The sequence below is a fragment of the Pristis pectinata genome, chromosome 26, assembly GCF_009764475.1.
Source record: "Pristis pectinata isolate sPriPec2 chromosome 26, sPriPec2.1.pri, whole genome shotgun sequence".
Taxonomy (NCBI): domain Eukaryota; kingdom Metazoa; phylum Chordata; class Chondrichthyes; order Rhinopristiformes; family Pristidae; genus Pristis; species Pristis pectinata.
The window spans coordinates 25,400,957-25,416,579 of record NC_067430.1 but is presented as its reverse complement, the minus strand read 5'-3'; the positions used below and the strand labels follow the sequence as shown (position 1 = coordinate 25,416,579).

The window sequence follows — 15,623 nt, the reverse complement described above, 5'->3', positions numbered from 1 at the left end:
TACACACACGATGATTCACACCCAAGTGATATTAGACCCCAGAGATTCCGGAAGATAGCTAACACCAATTTAGCCATGTAGACAGTAACAACTATTGCCCTTTTATATAACCTGAACTTCACAAAAACCCAATTGAAATTTGCATTACTTTGTATAACTGACACCAGAAAATAGCAGGTGACTCTGAATTATCAAATCACAAACCCCAACAGTGTTTTTACAGCGGAAACACAGCACAAATCATTGGCAAATCCTAATCAGCCATAAGTATAGGAGCAGAGTCAGGCCACTCGGCCCATCAAATCTGCTCTGCCATTCAATCACAGCTGATTTTTTTTTCCTCAACCCCATTCTCCTGCCTTCTCCCTGTAACCCTTAACCCTCTGAAACAACAATCATTAACCTATCAACCTCTGCCTTAAATACACCCAATGACTTGGCCTCCACAGCTGTCTGTGGCAATGAATTCCACAGATTCACCACCCTCTGGCTGAAGAAATTCCTCCTCATCTCAGTTCTAAAGGGACATCCCTTTATTCTGAGGCTGTGCCCTCAGTTCCTACACTCTACTACCAATGAAAACATCCTCTCCATGTTCACTCTATCCAGGTCTTTCAGTATCTGGTAGGTTTCAATGAGATTTCCTCTCCATCCCCCGTCATGCCCCATTCCTCTCCCCCTCCCTAGTTCCCCTCCCCCATTTCCCCTTCCTCCATTTCCCCTTCCCCCCCCCAAGCCTGTATCTGATACAATACCACTTCTCTGATTCTTGAGCCAGGTTGCACCCCATTTCTCTGGTTACTTCACGGAAATCTTGTGCTCCTGACATTAGATGATGCAGGCGAGCAAGCCAGGGGTAGTCTGGTGCATCTGTTCCTGGGCCAATGAGAAGAAAACACAGGTTCAGACTGGATCTGATTGGTTGGGTAGGGACCTGCTCTGCCACACCTGGTCGACTGCAGAAGGACCATGTTGACCTGCTTAAGGTCCTTTATGCCGTGACTTCTGCAGGGACTGAAATCTGTATCAGATTTCAGTGTATCAGACACAGTAATAAATATTACACTATTTTCTTCAGTTTTATGGATTTGTTTTTAATTACTTTTATCCCACTAAAGAGAGGCCAGTTTTCTTTTTTTATTGTCAATACTGAGACACGGGTCTAAAACCAGAGGGCACAGATTTAAAATAGTTGGCAGAATAACTAGAGGGAAGCTAAGAAAGTTTTTTTAAACCCAAAGGTTGGTGATGACTGGGACTAATTCGCTGGTTATCACATTTAGAGAGCACCGTAGAGTCATACAGCACAGAAAATAGGCTCTTTGGTCCTACTCGTCCATGCTGGCCAAATTGCTGAACTGAGCCAGTCCCATTTACCTGTGTTTGGCCCATGTCCCTCTAAACCTTTCCTATCCATGTTCCTGTCCAAGTGTCTTTTAAATGTTGTTATTGTACCCGCCTCTACCACTTCCTCTGGCAGCTCGTTCCAAACACCCACCACCCTTTGGGGAAAAAGTTTCCCCTCGGGTCCCTTTTAAATCTTTCCCCTCTCACCCTAAACCTGTGTTCTCTAGTTTTAGACTCTTCTACCCTGGGAAAAAGACCGCGACCATTCACCTTATTTGTTCTCTCGTGATTTTGTAAACCTCTATAAGGTCACCCCTCAGACTCCTTTGCTCCAGGGAAAAACAGTCCCAGCCTGTCCAGTCCCCCCTCCTAACTCAAACCCTCCAGTTCCGGTAACATCCTTGTAAAAATTTTCTGCAGCCTTTCCAGTTTAATGACCTCCCTCCTGTAGCGGGGTGACCAGAACTGTCTGCAGTACTCCATACGTGGCCTTGCGTGTAAGATGGGGTCAGGCTGGGAAGCTCTTTTTAGCTGATATGGACATGATAGGCTCAATGGAATCTCTCTTAAATTTTCCATGATTTCCATAAGAAAAGAAGAGAACCAAGATTTGGAGGAGGGTTTATATTTGACTAAGCTTTTGGTGGTCTGCCTCCTTACGTGACTCACTGTTGAATATTGTTTGCTGTTGATGTGAAGTGTCTCAGGATATTTTACTGTTTCAAAGGCTATGGTGTTGGGGATGAGTTGTCAAGTATATTCCAGGCAGAGACTGATATTTTCATGTTAATATTAAGAAAAATCAAGGGATCTGAAGTGAAGTACAAGTTGTTGGAATGTTAACTGTTCTCTTGGATATTAAACTGAGAATGCATCTCAAAAACAGGGTACTACTTCGAATAGAAGCAAGCCTTTTCCCTCAATGAAAATCACTAGAATAGATTAACTGGTTATTATATACGGGTTCGTGTAGGAATTGCAGTGTGAAAAATATGAGCGGTCCTGATGACAATACCTTTCACTCCATAGATGCTGCTCGACCGGCTGAGTTCCTCCAGCAGACCGTTTGTTACTGCAAACATTGTCGTTTTCTACACTACCACATCCAACGTATGTTAAAGATACATGATTGGTTGTAAAGCAATTTGGGAATGTAGTCAAAGATGAGAAAGGCGCTATAGAAACGCAAGTCTTTTCTTCACCAGTGATGAATATTTCCCAGCAGCTCTAGTTTTAATTTTGTTTTTATTTACCTGCTGCCTTCTTGTTCGTCTCTTAAGATCTTAAAATGGGTTTGCAAACGGTTTCACGCCGAATATTCTGCACAGCCCGGGCTTCCCTCCAGCCCTCCAGCCGTCCTCTGCAACACAGCCTCCTGACGCGAGGTGGCAGCAGGGCGCATGCCGAGCCGCCGGCCCACAGCCATCCCGCATCGTTACGTCATCGTCAGGCCGAAGTCCCGCCTCCACGCGGCTCCCATTGGCTCCACTAACCCGATGGCGACAACTGACATTCCCACAGGGAGGCGGCGCCGTCAATCACAGGAAGGCTGACGTAATGCCCGAGGAGAAGCGGCCGGCGTTGTTACTTTGCTCTCCGCTTTCAGATTGAGAACTGAATATTTTGTTTTTAGATTCCTCCTCTGCACTTGGATCTTTGCTCCCCGGCGGTCCTTTAGTTCGAATGCACTTTGCCGAGAAGAGATTGCGGATAGCTGGAGGCTGAAGCCGGCAGGACCGGGAGCCCGGAGCCCGGGGCTGTCTGTCATGGGGCTTGGAGTGTTGTGACACATCGGCTACAATTGTATCCGCCCGCCGCCAGCTGTAACATTGTTGCGGCTGCTTCCCGAGCCCAGCCGTCCCGTCCCGTCCCGTCCGCTCCCGGAGCTTCCCGTTTTCCCAGCGAGGTAACAGCGTTGGGGGTGGGGTAGGGGTTCAGATGTGTATCCCGCAGGGAGCCTTGGATGTGCATTTTGTTTGTGAGGGGGGAAGGGTTTGGATGTGTGTGTGTGGGGGGGGGGGGTTGGGGAGAAGTGAGTGGGGAGTTGCATTTGTATTTGGTGTTGGGGGGGTCTTGATCTGAAAGGGAGGGTTGTTTATATATATGTGTGTGTGGGGGGGGTGGTGAATGGGGAGGGTGATGTGAATGGGGAGTTGGGTGTGTGTGTGGGTGATGTGAATGGGGGTTGCATTTGTATTTGGTGCTGGGGAGGTCGATCTGAAAGGGAGGGTTGTATATGTGTGTGTGTGGGGGGGGTGAAGTGAATGGGGGGTGATGTGAATGAGGGGGGTTGGGTGTGTGTGTGGGGGGTGATGTGAATGGGGGGGTTGCATTTGTATTTGGTGCTGGGGGGTCTTGATCTGAAAAGGAGGGTTGTATGTGTGTGTGTGTGTGGGGGGGTGAAGTGTGTGGGGGTGATGTGAATGGGGGGTTGGGCGTGTGTGTGAGGGGGATGATGTGAATGGGGGGGTTGGGCGTGTGTGTGAGGGGGGTGATGTGAATGGGGGTTTGGGCGTGTGTGTGAGGGGGGGTGATGTGAATGGGGGTTTGGGCGTGTGTGTGAGGGGGGGTGATGTGAATGGGGGGTTGGGCGTGTGTGTGAGGGGGGTGATGTGAATGGGGGGTTGGGTGTGTGAGGGGGTGATGTGAATGGGGGGTTGGGCGTGTGTGTGAGGGGGTGATGTGAATGGGGGGTTGGGCGTGTGTGTGTGAGGGGGGTGATGTGAATGGGGGGTTGGGCGTGTGTGTGAGGGGGTGATGTGAATGGGGGGTTGGGCGTGTGTGTGAGGGGGTGATGTGAATGGGGGGTTGGGCGTGTGTGTGAGGGGGTGATGTGAATGGGGGGTTGGGCGTGTGTGTGAGGGGGTGATGTGAATGGGGGGTTGGGTGTGTGTGTGAGGGGATGATGTGAATGGGGGGTTGGGTGTGTGAGGGGGTGATGTGAATGGGGGGGGTTGGGCGTGTGTGTGTGTGTGTGTGGAGGGGGTCTTGCCTATCTGGGTATTGGATCAATGGATTGGATGTTGGATCACTCTGGGGTGTGAATGACCTGGGAAATTGGGAAGGTTGGTGGAAATACAGGAGGTGGGTTGAGTGTGGGGAGTGGATGGGTGACGGGTGGGGGTGAGTGTTGGAATGGATGAGGGGGGAGCGCTGTGAGGGTAGGTTTGTGTGTGGGGAGGGGAGGGTGGGTTACCACGGGATAATCTGCTTAAAGAGTGCACTGACGGGGTCTTTCCCCCCTTTCCCCTCCCCCAATCCGTCTGAACTTGCAGTGTGGGATCGCACTGTGTGACATTTCCCCAGAGGATAACTGATCTTCTGAACTTCCTTTTAACCGATTCGGATTATTTTCAATAAAAGTTACCCGCCAGTCAGGAAGATTTGAATCGCTGGTTTCGTTCTGGAGTTTATTTTTTCGTTAAATGCGAGCTCCTCCCCTTTAATTTTGGAACAGAAAGCTGCTGGAAGTGTGGCGAGGAGCGCCGGGACGGGCCTGGACTGTCCGAGATGTGGTCGCGTTGGGCGGCTGGAAAGATTCTGTTCGCCCGGGAGCCTGGAACTGATTTGTTTGTCTCATTGCAGATCAAGGGCGTGTACTCTTGGTTAATTTTTTAAAGCTGACTCCTAGCCATTCGGTTCAATTGATAAATTGGTACCAAGTCACTGTAAAATGTAGTTTAAAATTTTTTTATATGTAACATATCTGCTCCTTTTTGCCTGAATATCCCCCTGGTGTGAGGCAGGAGTGCTAAATGTTTGAATGGCTGTTGGCAGGATCTGTCTCTGGGCATGAAATGTGGGAGGGAGTCGGATTCCGAGTGTATTTTTTCGGATGTGGGGGCTGGATGTGGATGTGTGTGTGAAGGGGGGTGGTGAAGTGAATGGGAGAGGTTTGGATGTTTGTGTGTGGAGAGGTGAGTGAGGGGGGGGGGGGGAGAGGTGAGTGAGGGGGGGGAGGTGAGTGAGGGGGGGAGAGGTGAGTGAGGGGGGGGAGAGGTGAGTGAGGGGGAGGGGGGAGAGGTGAGTGAGGGGGAGGGGGGAGAGGTGAGTGAGGGGGAGGGGGGGAGAGGTGAGTGAGGGGGGAGGGGAGAGGGGAGGGAGGCCCTGCCTATCTGGATATTGGATCAATGGATTGGATGCTCTTGAGGTTGGGCTGCTTGAACCTCATCGCAGTATCGATCCGGCAGCTATGTTTGCAATGTAACAGCTGGAAAAGTGATCAAAACACTGTGCTGATGGATTTTTGAGTGTGTGTGTGTGAGAGAGAGAGAGAGAGTGGTTTAGCTAACACATGTCCCGTTGCAATCTTTTGATGTAGGGGCCGGCTGCTGTGAGTCAGAGAGAAAGCAAGATGTCTGGGGCGTCAGTCAAAGTGGCGGTCCGTGTGAGACCCTTTAACTCCAGGGAGATCAGCAAGGAATCCAAATGCATCATCCAGATGCAAGGCAGCTCCACCAGTAAGTGAAACCATCCGCCTTCCTCTCCGCTCGGCTCCCCTTGAATCCCACTACGTCACGCAGATTCATTGACTTTGACTATGCTACACTGCAGATGCAGTCACAAGGCATCAGGTTGCTTTTAACATGCCGCTGAGTAGCAGGCACCACCTTCCTTTGTGAAACGCAGATCCTGGTGCAATATTTGGAACATTTATCTTTTGCACGTCTCCTACAGTGGCAATCTTTCTGGAGTCTATGCATTTGACCTGCAGAAAAACATGTAATGACTTTGCACCAATTTAGCTGAATTACCAATTCATTTGCTGTCTGCTTTCTTAAAACGGCATTCATGTTTAATTTATGACATTTTTGTGATACTTAAGATTAAGTGAGGGTACAGTCAGCGTTAGTTCAACCCAAGAATAATCCCGTTGACCTCAAAACTGGTGATAATTTGCTTTCTGATGTTTCGGAAAGGGAATGTGTTGCAGTGGTTGCCTTTAACTATGTGTATCCTTGCAAGATGCACAACAATAGCTCAAGTGCTACCATCCACTCTAACGTACATCCAAAAGAATGTTCTGATTGTTGAATCGCATCCTTCTTGATGTTCCTCTTTTACAGTGGTAAACTTTTTGCAATGAGCACTCTGCCTTTTTAAATGTGCAGTCATCACAGGCATCAACATTGCATATTCAAAGACACATTGATGAAATTTGTTATACAGTATTCATTGCTGGGAATATATATTGACAGACCAGCAATGCTTCCACAAGCCAGTAGCTGTAAACATGTGCAATCTAAAATTGTTTTTTTAATGTAGTGCGTTGCTCTGAGTAATTTGGCCATCTAGATGCTATAATGCTATCTGGAATTGTTTTGATTTTGTGTGTGTGTGTGTGTGTGTGTGTGTGTGTACCGAGCATTTCCTGTGCTGTAGTGCTGATCAAGTATTCCAGGCATGTTTAATTTTGTGCTGACTGGGCTGGTAGGTGGGGGAAGGGACTGGATTTGCCTCATCCGTTCAATGTAGATTATCCAAATGATGATTATTTTAATCCTCAACATAATGTTAAGGATTAGGAAAAATATCAATTTATTTTTGCATTAAATGGGAACATAAAATATCTTATTAAAGCTGATGTGTCCTGATACGAGGAAAATTATCATTAATATTGAAAGAATGAAAGGGAAGCTGTTGACTGCAAGTCTGCTCTCGGCACATGGTTGGATCTGATTGCATGTCTTCAAAATGACGCAGATTGCTGCAGATAACCACCTTGTATTGTTCGGGTGGGTGAAGAATACCAGACAGAATCTTTAATGTTTTTTTTGAAAAAGATTTGAAACTACTGAATCTTTTGTGTCGCACTATTTTATTGATTTTTCGCTTTGAACTCCTTAGTGTTTAATCTGTAACCCAAGAGCTGCAAGTTTTCTACTTGCCTCTTGTGATGGGTGTACTGAAAAGTTCAATGGACTGGTTATTTTCCTTTCTTTATTTAAATTTTGCTGCTGTCGCAGATGGATGTGTATTATGTTCAAATCTGAAAATTCCTATTGGCCTGAACTGATTTGTAAAAAAAAAGTTCTGGGGATGATGAGTGTGTTTTCTATATAATGTATCAAATGTGTACAACTCATTACTCGTCCTCTGTTCCAGCCTCTTATCGTTATTTCCACTCTTCCCTCCTCCATCTGCCAGTCACTCCTCCTCCACCTTGATCCACCTATCACTCGCCAGCTCTTGTCCTGCCCCACCCCTTCCCCTTGCCTCTTCTCCTGCCTACCTCCCCTCTACCTTTCAGTCCAGATGAAGAGTCTCGACCTGAAACATCAACTGTGCATTTCCCTCTACAGATGCTGCCTGACATGCTGGGTTCCTCTAGCAGTTTTTTCCTCTAGATTCTAGCATCTGCAGTCTCTTATGTCTACAGATGGATATTGTTCGTTGGCATCAGATCCAACATCAATGTTCACCACTGATCCTTGCAATTAGCCTTCCGTGACTGTCTCAGGAGTGAGAGGAAAGCATGGCTGACCCATGTACACTTTGATGTCACAGGAGCTTAAGGTGTTGAGGGGAGAGCAGAGTTTGTGCTTTAATGTTATATTGATGAAATAATCTGTGATCTCCCTTGGTCATTATATTCAACCTTTGAGTAGAACTTTTTAATAAAGTACTTGTGGTGCTGCATTGTATCAGAAAATGCACATTATAGATTTCTGTTGCTGAAAGTTATAAGGGGAAATCTGGAATTACTTGAGCCGGAATTACTTGGTTCAATTATACTCCAAGTCACAACCTTTGTAAATATATTCAGAAAATGTACTGGGGCAACCAAGATTCTAATGCATTTACGTGAGAAGGAAGCTTGCCTATTAACCTCACAGGAGAGCAAGATAAAATTTGCAATTTGATGATAATATTATATGGCTTTTGGTTTTTGTACTGAGGCATTTGGTCTCATGGCTACATGATATAATGCCTTAATTGTACTGGCTCAACCATCGTGCATCTCCTATGGGTGATGAAGCATCACCTATGGGTTATTCTAAGATCTGTAGAATAGAAAGCCTGAGGATTGTCTCTGACTGAGATGAAATTGGAGTGCTGCAGTATTCATGGGTCCCCTTGGGCTGGACAGCTCTGAAGTGTAAAATTAGTCATGCCCTGATTTGTTGTTTTGGAACTCTTGTGTCTGAATGGAATGGATGATGGAATAAGTTTGAGAGGCCTCTGTGCTTCTGAACTGATTGAGTTCACAGGAGTTAGCAACCAGAGTTCAGAGCTCTGCACTTTATGGAAGATGTCAAAGCCTTGGGATGATTCTAGGAGCGAGTGCTTAGTTATGTAGGTAGGTTGGAGAAATGGAAGTGGTCCTGCTTGGAACAGGAGACATTGAGAGGTCTAGAGAGAGTGGGTGAGGAGAAACTGTTCCCACTGGCAGAAGGCTTGAGAACCAGAAGGCATCGAATGAAGGTGACTGACAGAAACCAAAAGTGACATGAAGAAAAATATTTTGACACAGTGCGTGGTAAAAGTCTGGAATGCATTGCCAGAGGTTGTAGTGAAGGCAGGTTCAATTGTGGTGTTGAAAACGGAGCTGGATATGTATCTAAAAGGAAAGAATTTGCAAGGTTATGGGGAGAGGTTGGGGAGCAGGATTGTCTTGCACGACTGGAATGGATTTGCTGGGATGTGTAATCTTTTGAGCTATAGCATTTCTGTGATTCTTTGTTATGGTCCCTTGGTGGGACATGGTGGTGGTGTTGGACTCTTTGGAACAGCACCCACCGAGAGTTGGCTCGGGAGAATGAGGGAAGGGGCAGGAGAAAATGAAATAGGAGACCAAGTCTTGAACACTTCTTAGTTGTGGAGAATGCTTTATTGAGATTTTTATTTAATGGCAACAAATTACTACTGTAGCTGGCTGGTGTAAACCCAATTACAGGTTATTTGAGCCAACAGAAATTTCAGGGTGGTGAACTTTGGCAGATTGATTGAGAATTTACTTTAATTAGATTGCCAGACATACAATTTACTCCGGGACAAGTGAAGATGCCAAGCTGTTAGTTTTACCCCTAGCAATACACTTCATTGTGGAATGGATGCTCTGAGAGGTTAGAAATAATTGGTGTTATGAGTAATATATAACAATAGAAATGATTCATATGTTCAGGTTTATATGCTGCCTTTAAAATTGTGCTGGCTTTTTCATCCAGTTTCCAATATCTTTTGTGGCATTCAGACTTTGCTCACTACCCTTGGTTTTTCCTCAGGGATGGTGTGTGTATATAGGTGTGTGTGTAAAGTTGTAATTCACGACTTCAGTTATTTTTCCATTCAGTGGATGTAAGTGTCACTGACCTGGTCAATATTTATTGCCCATTCCTAATTGCCTCTGAACTGAGTGGCTTTCAAGGCCAGTTGAGAATCAACCATGTTACTATAAATCTATTGTCCAAACTGCGTAAGGACAGCAGATTTCTTTCCCTGAAGGACATGGGACCAGCTGGATTTTTATGACATCTGGTAGTTTTGTGGTTACTATTATTGTTACTAGCTTTTTAATTCCCCATTTATTGAAATCAAATTCACCAGCAGTTGTACTGTGATCGGACCTCGTGTCTTCAGCCTTTTTAATACTAGTCCGTACTTGAATGCTACTGCAATCTTTTATGGAATAATTGTGCAGAACATTTTAACCTGTAAGCCCGATTGTCCTTGATTGTGCTCCTGGGGGTCAATCAGAATTGGTGCAAGCTAATCGTCATTACAGCCAAGCAAGATGTTGGGTTTTAATGGATACTGATATACACACAACACAAGCACAGCTTGCTGGCATTTGGCCTTCATTTCACCTCCAGCAATATTAGAAAACCCAGTAAAATCTTGGCCAGTGTGATGGTGGATATTAACACTAGTAACAGGCACTGTTTGTTGTAGGACACCTTTGACAAAGTGTTTGCATTTATTTTTCCAGCCAAGTGGTTGAACTCAAATATTTTCCAGATTCCTTGAGCATTCATGTTGACTTTATTGCTTAAGTGGTTTGACTTTATTGGAGCTTCTCCAGTCTATTGTGTTTTAAGATGCTTTGCTATACATGACTTTTTGCGCTGGTGACCTATTAAACCGATTCTGTGCTCTCAAATATGACAAGAAACCAATCCGTAATTAGCGACACTTGGTTGCCGTTGGACACAAATGTTTTTTTTCCATGACTGTTTATATGCATAGTGCTCGGGGACACTTCTGAGAAGAGCAGCTGGCATTTGGCACATTCTAGCTTGATGGCTTTAGTGGCTGTGTAAGCTCAGAATAAGGCTGGAGATTTTGTTAAAGTGACTGAAAAGTGCATTTTCTCAGTTTCTGTATATAAAAAATATAAAACTTTTTGAGGGAAAATGATAGTCAAGGTGCATTGTGAAACCTGCTCAATGTTGAAGGAGCCGCAGGTGGGGAAAAATTATACATTGTGGTTTAAATCTCACTAGACTGGAACTATACCTGTGTAAGGGTTATAATTACTACTTTGGCTTTTGTTTGCAGCCACTATAGAGTATAATGGATACTGCACTAAATTCACTAAAATGTGCAATCCTTATGGGTTGGCTTCTTGTTACATTTGAGATCATAGAATTAGTTTAATAAACAATGCTTCGCCAACAAGGCTGGAAGCACCTTAAGGCACATTTATCCAGAGGGCTTGCAATGAAGTCAAACCACAAGAGTAATGTTGAAGTGATTAGGAAGATATTTCGGTTCAACCAGTTAAAAGTGTGGATGTCTTTCTCAAAACAAAAGCACATGCAAGCACTTTATGTCAAAGGTGTCCTCCAACAAACGCGAGTCCTAGTTCCTGTTACTGGTGTCCATATCATTTCACAAGACACAATTTAGTTGAAAGCAAACTCTAACTTTTTGATGTTGCTTTAGGGTAATATTCTTTAAGTGTTCCATAAAATCAATACAATGAAAGTCATACAGATAATATTCTCTATTAATTTATCTGTCTTTATAAGATTTATCTAATTAGCTCCATTTTGTTCTTTCACCTGAGCCCTGCAATATTTTTCTCTTTTAAAGAATGTAGCTGATATGCAATTGAAATGCAAAAGAAAATTTGCATATTTTTGAATTTAGTACAGGATCGGTTATTTTGCTTTGCACCCACAATCATATCATATTGCCGTTGAGTCAGAAAATTGTAACTATGATTGCGGTCTGGTGATACCTTTTATGATTTCATTCTCAAAGAAAATGGTGAAGTAATGGTGTTAAAAGTTGAGATCAGATTAGCATCAAGTACACACACCATAGAGAGATTATAAGAGGCAATAAATGAATATGGATCTTTCTTACCTAGGAGCTCTTTATTTGTCTCTTTCAGGGTATTGAATTAAACATGGAACTTAGTACAGCACTGGACAGGCCATTCAGCCCACAATGTTGTGCTGATCTTGATGCCAATTTATACTAAATGTCCTCTTCCTGTGTATTATGTATATCCCTCCATTTCATATTCATGTCAAAAACCTCTTAAACTCCTCCAAACTGCCTGCTTCCACTGCTGTCCTTGGTAACCCATTCCAGGCACCTACCATTGTCTACACACAAAAAAAACTTGCCCCTCACATCACCTTTAAACTCTTCTCCACCCCCCCTCCCCCCCCAACCACCCCTCCCAAAACCTTTAAAAGCATGTCCTGTGGTATTTGATATTCTACCCAGGGGATAAGGTTCTGACCGTCTACCCTATCTAGCCTTCTCGTAATTTAAAAAACCTCTATCGGTAGTCTCCCTCAGCCTCTGACCCCCCCCCCCCCTCCGAAGCTCTAGTGAGAACCAACCCAAGTCTGTCCAACCATCCTTTCCTTGTAGCTTCATACCCTCTAATCCAGGTAGCATCCCGGTAAAACCTCTTCTACACCCTTTCCACATCCCAAATTGTGAGGGGAAGCTATCATTCCCCCCCCCCCCCAGCCCACCCCCCCCCCCCCCCCGCCCCCCCCCCCCCCCCCCCCCCCCCCCCCCCACCCCATTAAAACCAGCAATAGCAAACGTGTGTACATTAGGTGCGAAAGGGAGCGGCTGTCCCCCGTATTCCTTTGGAAGAAGGGTTATTGAAGTGGTTATCTTTACTGCTGGGATTTAGTGGTTTTGTGATTACTTGTTGATAATTTAGTTAAGAAGTTTTTATTATGTTGCAAGAACTTGTCACATTGCATGCTCTTGCCAGCCTGCTGCACGAATTATAGTCCTTTCTGGCTCTCTGTTAACTTGATCTGTCTTTGCAGCACAGTGTTTCTGTAGCTGTTAAAGGAGGGATTATTGATCTGTTCACGAGGCTCGGATACTGCATTAAAAGTGCGGAAATGAATCCAGTGCTCATAGAAAGCTGATACTGCAGGCGTTCCTGTGCTGCAATTAATATCTAGGAGATCGCATTCTGAACTGATTTTTATTGGGGCTTCAACTAATTAGGATTTAAAGTCTGAACCCACATAATATTTAAATTTTGGACAGTTCTAATATTGGTGAAGAGAAGCTGTTTATTCCGGCAGGAGGGTCAGCAACCAGATGATAAGTGGCAAATCAAGGTTGGAGGTAGCACATTCAGTCATTAATTTCAAAAGGAAACCAGATGTACAATTAAAGATTAAAAAATTGCAGTTTGATAAGGTTTTCAAAACGGACTTGAAGTAATCCTATTTGGCACGTGTAACTAAGTCTTAATAATAAAGTGTTTTCAGGCTGTAACTCTAAATCTTTTTACTTATTCTCAATCTAGGTTACTGATTTCCTTCAGTGTGATGGAGGAGAGCTGTAGAGTGAGTTTAAATGATAATTTCAGAAAGGAGTGGTGGCAGGATTGTACTTGTCCTGGACCATGCCTAGTGTTCACCTCTCCATGCAGTCTCCACGGTGCACAAACCTTTCGCAGCCACGATGGTTTAATTTGAGCTCGGGCTTGGTGCCGTGGCCATCTTGCAAAGTGGAGCAGTCAACAAATGGTGACTAGCCCTCAGGCGACGGAACCTGAGGCCTTGCCTCAGACTGCCGTGGGGGCCTTTTTATGGGGGATGTGTAGGCATCTCATCTCCAGTCCTTCTGTGCTGCCCGAGTTCGGGTCCGGAAGTCAGGAACTATGCATTATACCTTGTCCAAACTCGGTACAAAGTAAGTACATTTTGTCCCAATGAATTGATTTAGTTATGTGTGAGAAGTCACAAAGTCAAAGTCGAGTTTATTGTCATATGCACGAGTACGTGTATGCACAGGTGCAATGAAAGTTTGATATTATTTTGTTGACAAAACTGAAAGAAGAATTGACTTCTTACTTACTCCAACGTATCCCGTTGTGGGCGAGTTTTAAATGGCATTGGTTCAGATATTGCAACTGAATTTAGTTATTTGGATCATATATCCGTCTGGCTGCTTTGGAATGTTGCAGAAAAAGTTGATTATAGAGAAGAAAACCTATCTGAGGAAAAGGAAGGAAATATGTATACTTCTGAAGTACTTTTTCTGTGGGCACTTTATGGGTCGGTGATCTAAAATAGGTCTTGATAACCATTTTTGTAATTTTAGATGGCCAGTTCTGTACTTGACTTGGAGAACAGTAATCACTGTGGATTGCAAGTAATTTTGAGATCGTTGTTAGACTTGACTAATTTCCTGGTAAAATTAGTTAGTGCTGCAAATTACTGCATAACTGCTATTAAATCTTAACTGTTTGAGCTTTTGTATAATTAGGTGCCTTTTTTGAAGTACAACTGATTTTTTAAAATGTATTTAACAATCGTGAAACAGTTATTACTAAAGTTACAGCTTAGGTTGTTTCTTACAAAATGGTTGGATTAACTGGGGAGGAACACCATATGGTTCATCGTAGATTAAATGCACTTGCACTTGGTGGCCACTGGTTCATTCTTAGCTGGGTGGTGGAGGTGACAGTATCCTTGAATGAGGTAGATTTCCAAGGCTTCTTTCCCTACTCTCTATCACTGTATTCCCAGTATTGGGAAGTGGTGGGTGGTGTATGTATTTTGGATGTGGATAGCAATTAAGGTGTAGAATGAAGCTTGCCTTGAGCAGACCCATTTTCAGTAAATGGTGCTATATTCAATAAAACTCCAATAATCCACTGTCTGACTATTCAGAAACCCCGATGGTTCATGTCTGGCTCACCAGATGATGTTGAACGAGCTCCCTTTCAACTCACTGGGTTCATTGGGAAATTGATTAGAACACTGTGTAATATCTTTTTTAAAAAACGGTGAATTATAAGTATGTTGGGGTATTAATAAGAATAGCATCTGGTGTGCTAGATTATCAGAGCACTGTAGCACTGTTAATGCAAAGTTGTGTTTAAGAATGGATTTATTGGAAAACCAGGAAGGGTGAGATGTGAGTAGGAAAAGATGTGAGGTTTTTAACAGGTTAGGAGTTTGAAGTTCCACAATAAGAATCTGAGTAACTGAAGCTGAGTTTTCGGTTGCCTCTGACCTGCTGCATCCCAGTGGAGTGGTGTGAGATAGGGGCTTTTGAGGGCTGGGGGCAATTGCAGAGATAGAGAGATGTGAATTTATGTAGGGATTTTCAAACCAGGCCACTGCTTTTCTGTTTAAGTTCCTGCATAAAGGTGGGGTAAATACCAAAAGGCCGTCGGCACTAACGTGTCCTCGTTGGAGGAGGAAAGGGAGGGCCGCAGAAGTGTGGTGTCATCTCGATAAGGTCTTCAAAATGGAGCCTTTCAAAATGAACCTGTGACGCCAATGTAGCAGTGACATAATATTTCACACGGCTCGTTGCTGGGGAAGTTTGTTTATTTCCCACGTGTGGTCTATGAGGTACCAGCAAATTCTCATAAGGAGTTTGTGATGCTGATTTATTATTTTTAATCTGTGCTGCTCAAATTCCTACAAGGTCGATTCACGTTCCAAATCTATTTTGGCTTTGGAGCACACTGCACCAGCAGTGATCTTGCATACTTGATTTCTGTCCTTGTCTTCTCACACTAGCCTATCAGTAGTGTCAGTACATTGATTTATTTTTAGAGCCTTCTGATGTACCCTCATTTAGGATTGACTCCACAATCAAGTATTTATCTTCATATATGCTAGTTTCTTTAAAAACAAATTACCAATATCTTTTTTAAGATATCTTTATTAGTCACATATACATCGAAACACAGTGAAATGCATCTTTTTGCATAGAGTGTTCTGGGGGCAGCCCGCAAGTGTCGCCACGCTTCCGGCGCCAACATAGCATGCCTACAACTTCCTAACCCGTATGTCTTTTTGGAACGTGGGAGGAAACCGGAG

At 44.2% G+C, this 15,623-nt stretch overlaps 1 protein-coding gene across 1 annotated transcript in view; it reads left to right on the top strand.

The window, feature by feature from the left end:
- The first annotated feature begins 2,804 nt into the window (after window positions 1-2,804).
- The window catches only part of kif1b (kinesin family member 1B), a 229,691-nt gene continuing 216,872 nt past the window's right edge, over window positions 2,805-15,623 (top strand). Inside the window, 2 exon segments of the mRNA XM_052039294.1 lie at window positions 2,805-3,253; window positions 5,669-5,807. Of these exon segments, the coding sequence (XP_051895254.1) occupies window positions 5,702-5,807 (106 nt within the window). The 5' untranslated portion in view covers window positions 2,805-3,253; window positions 5,669-5,701.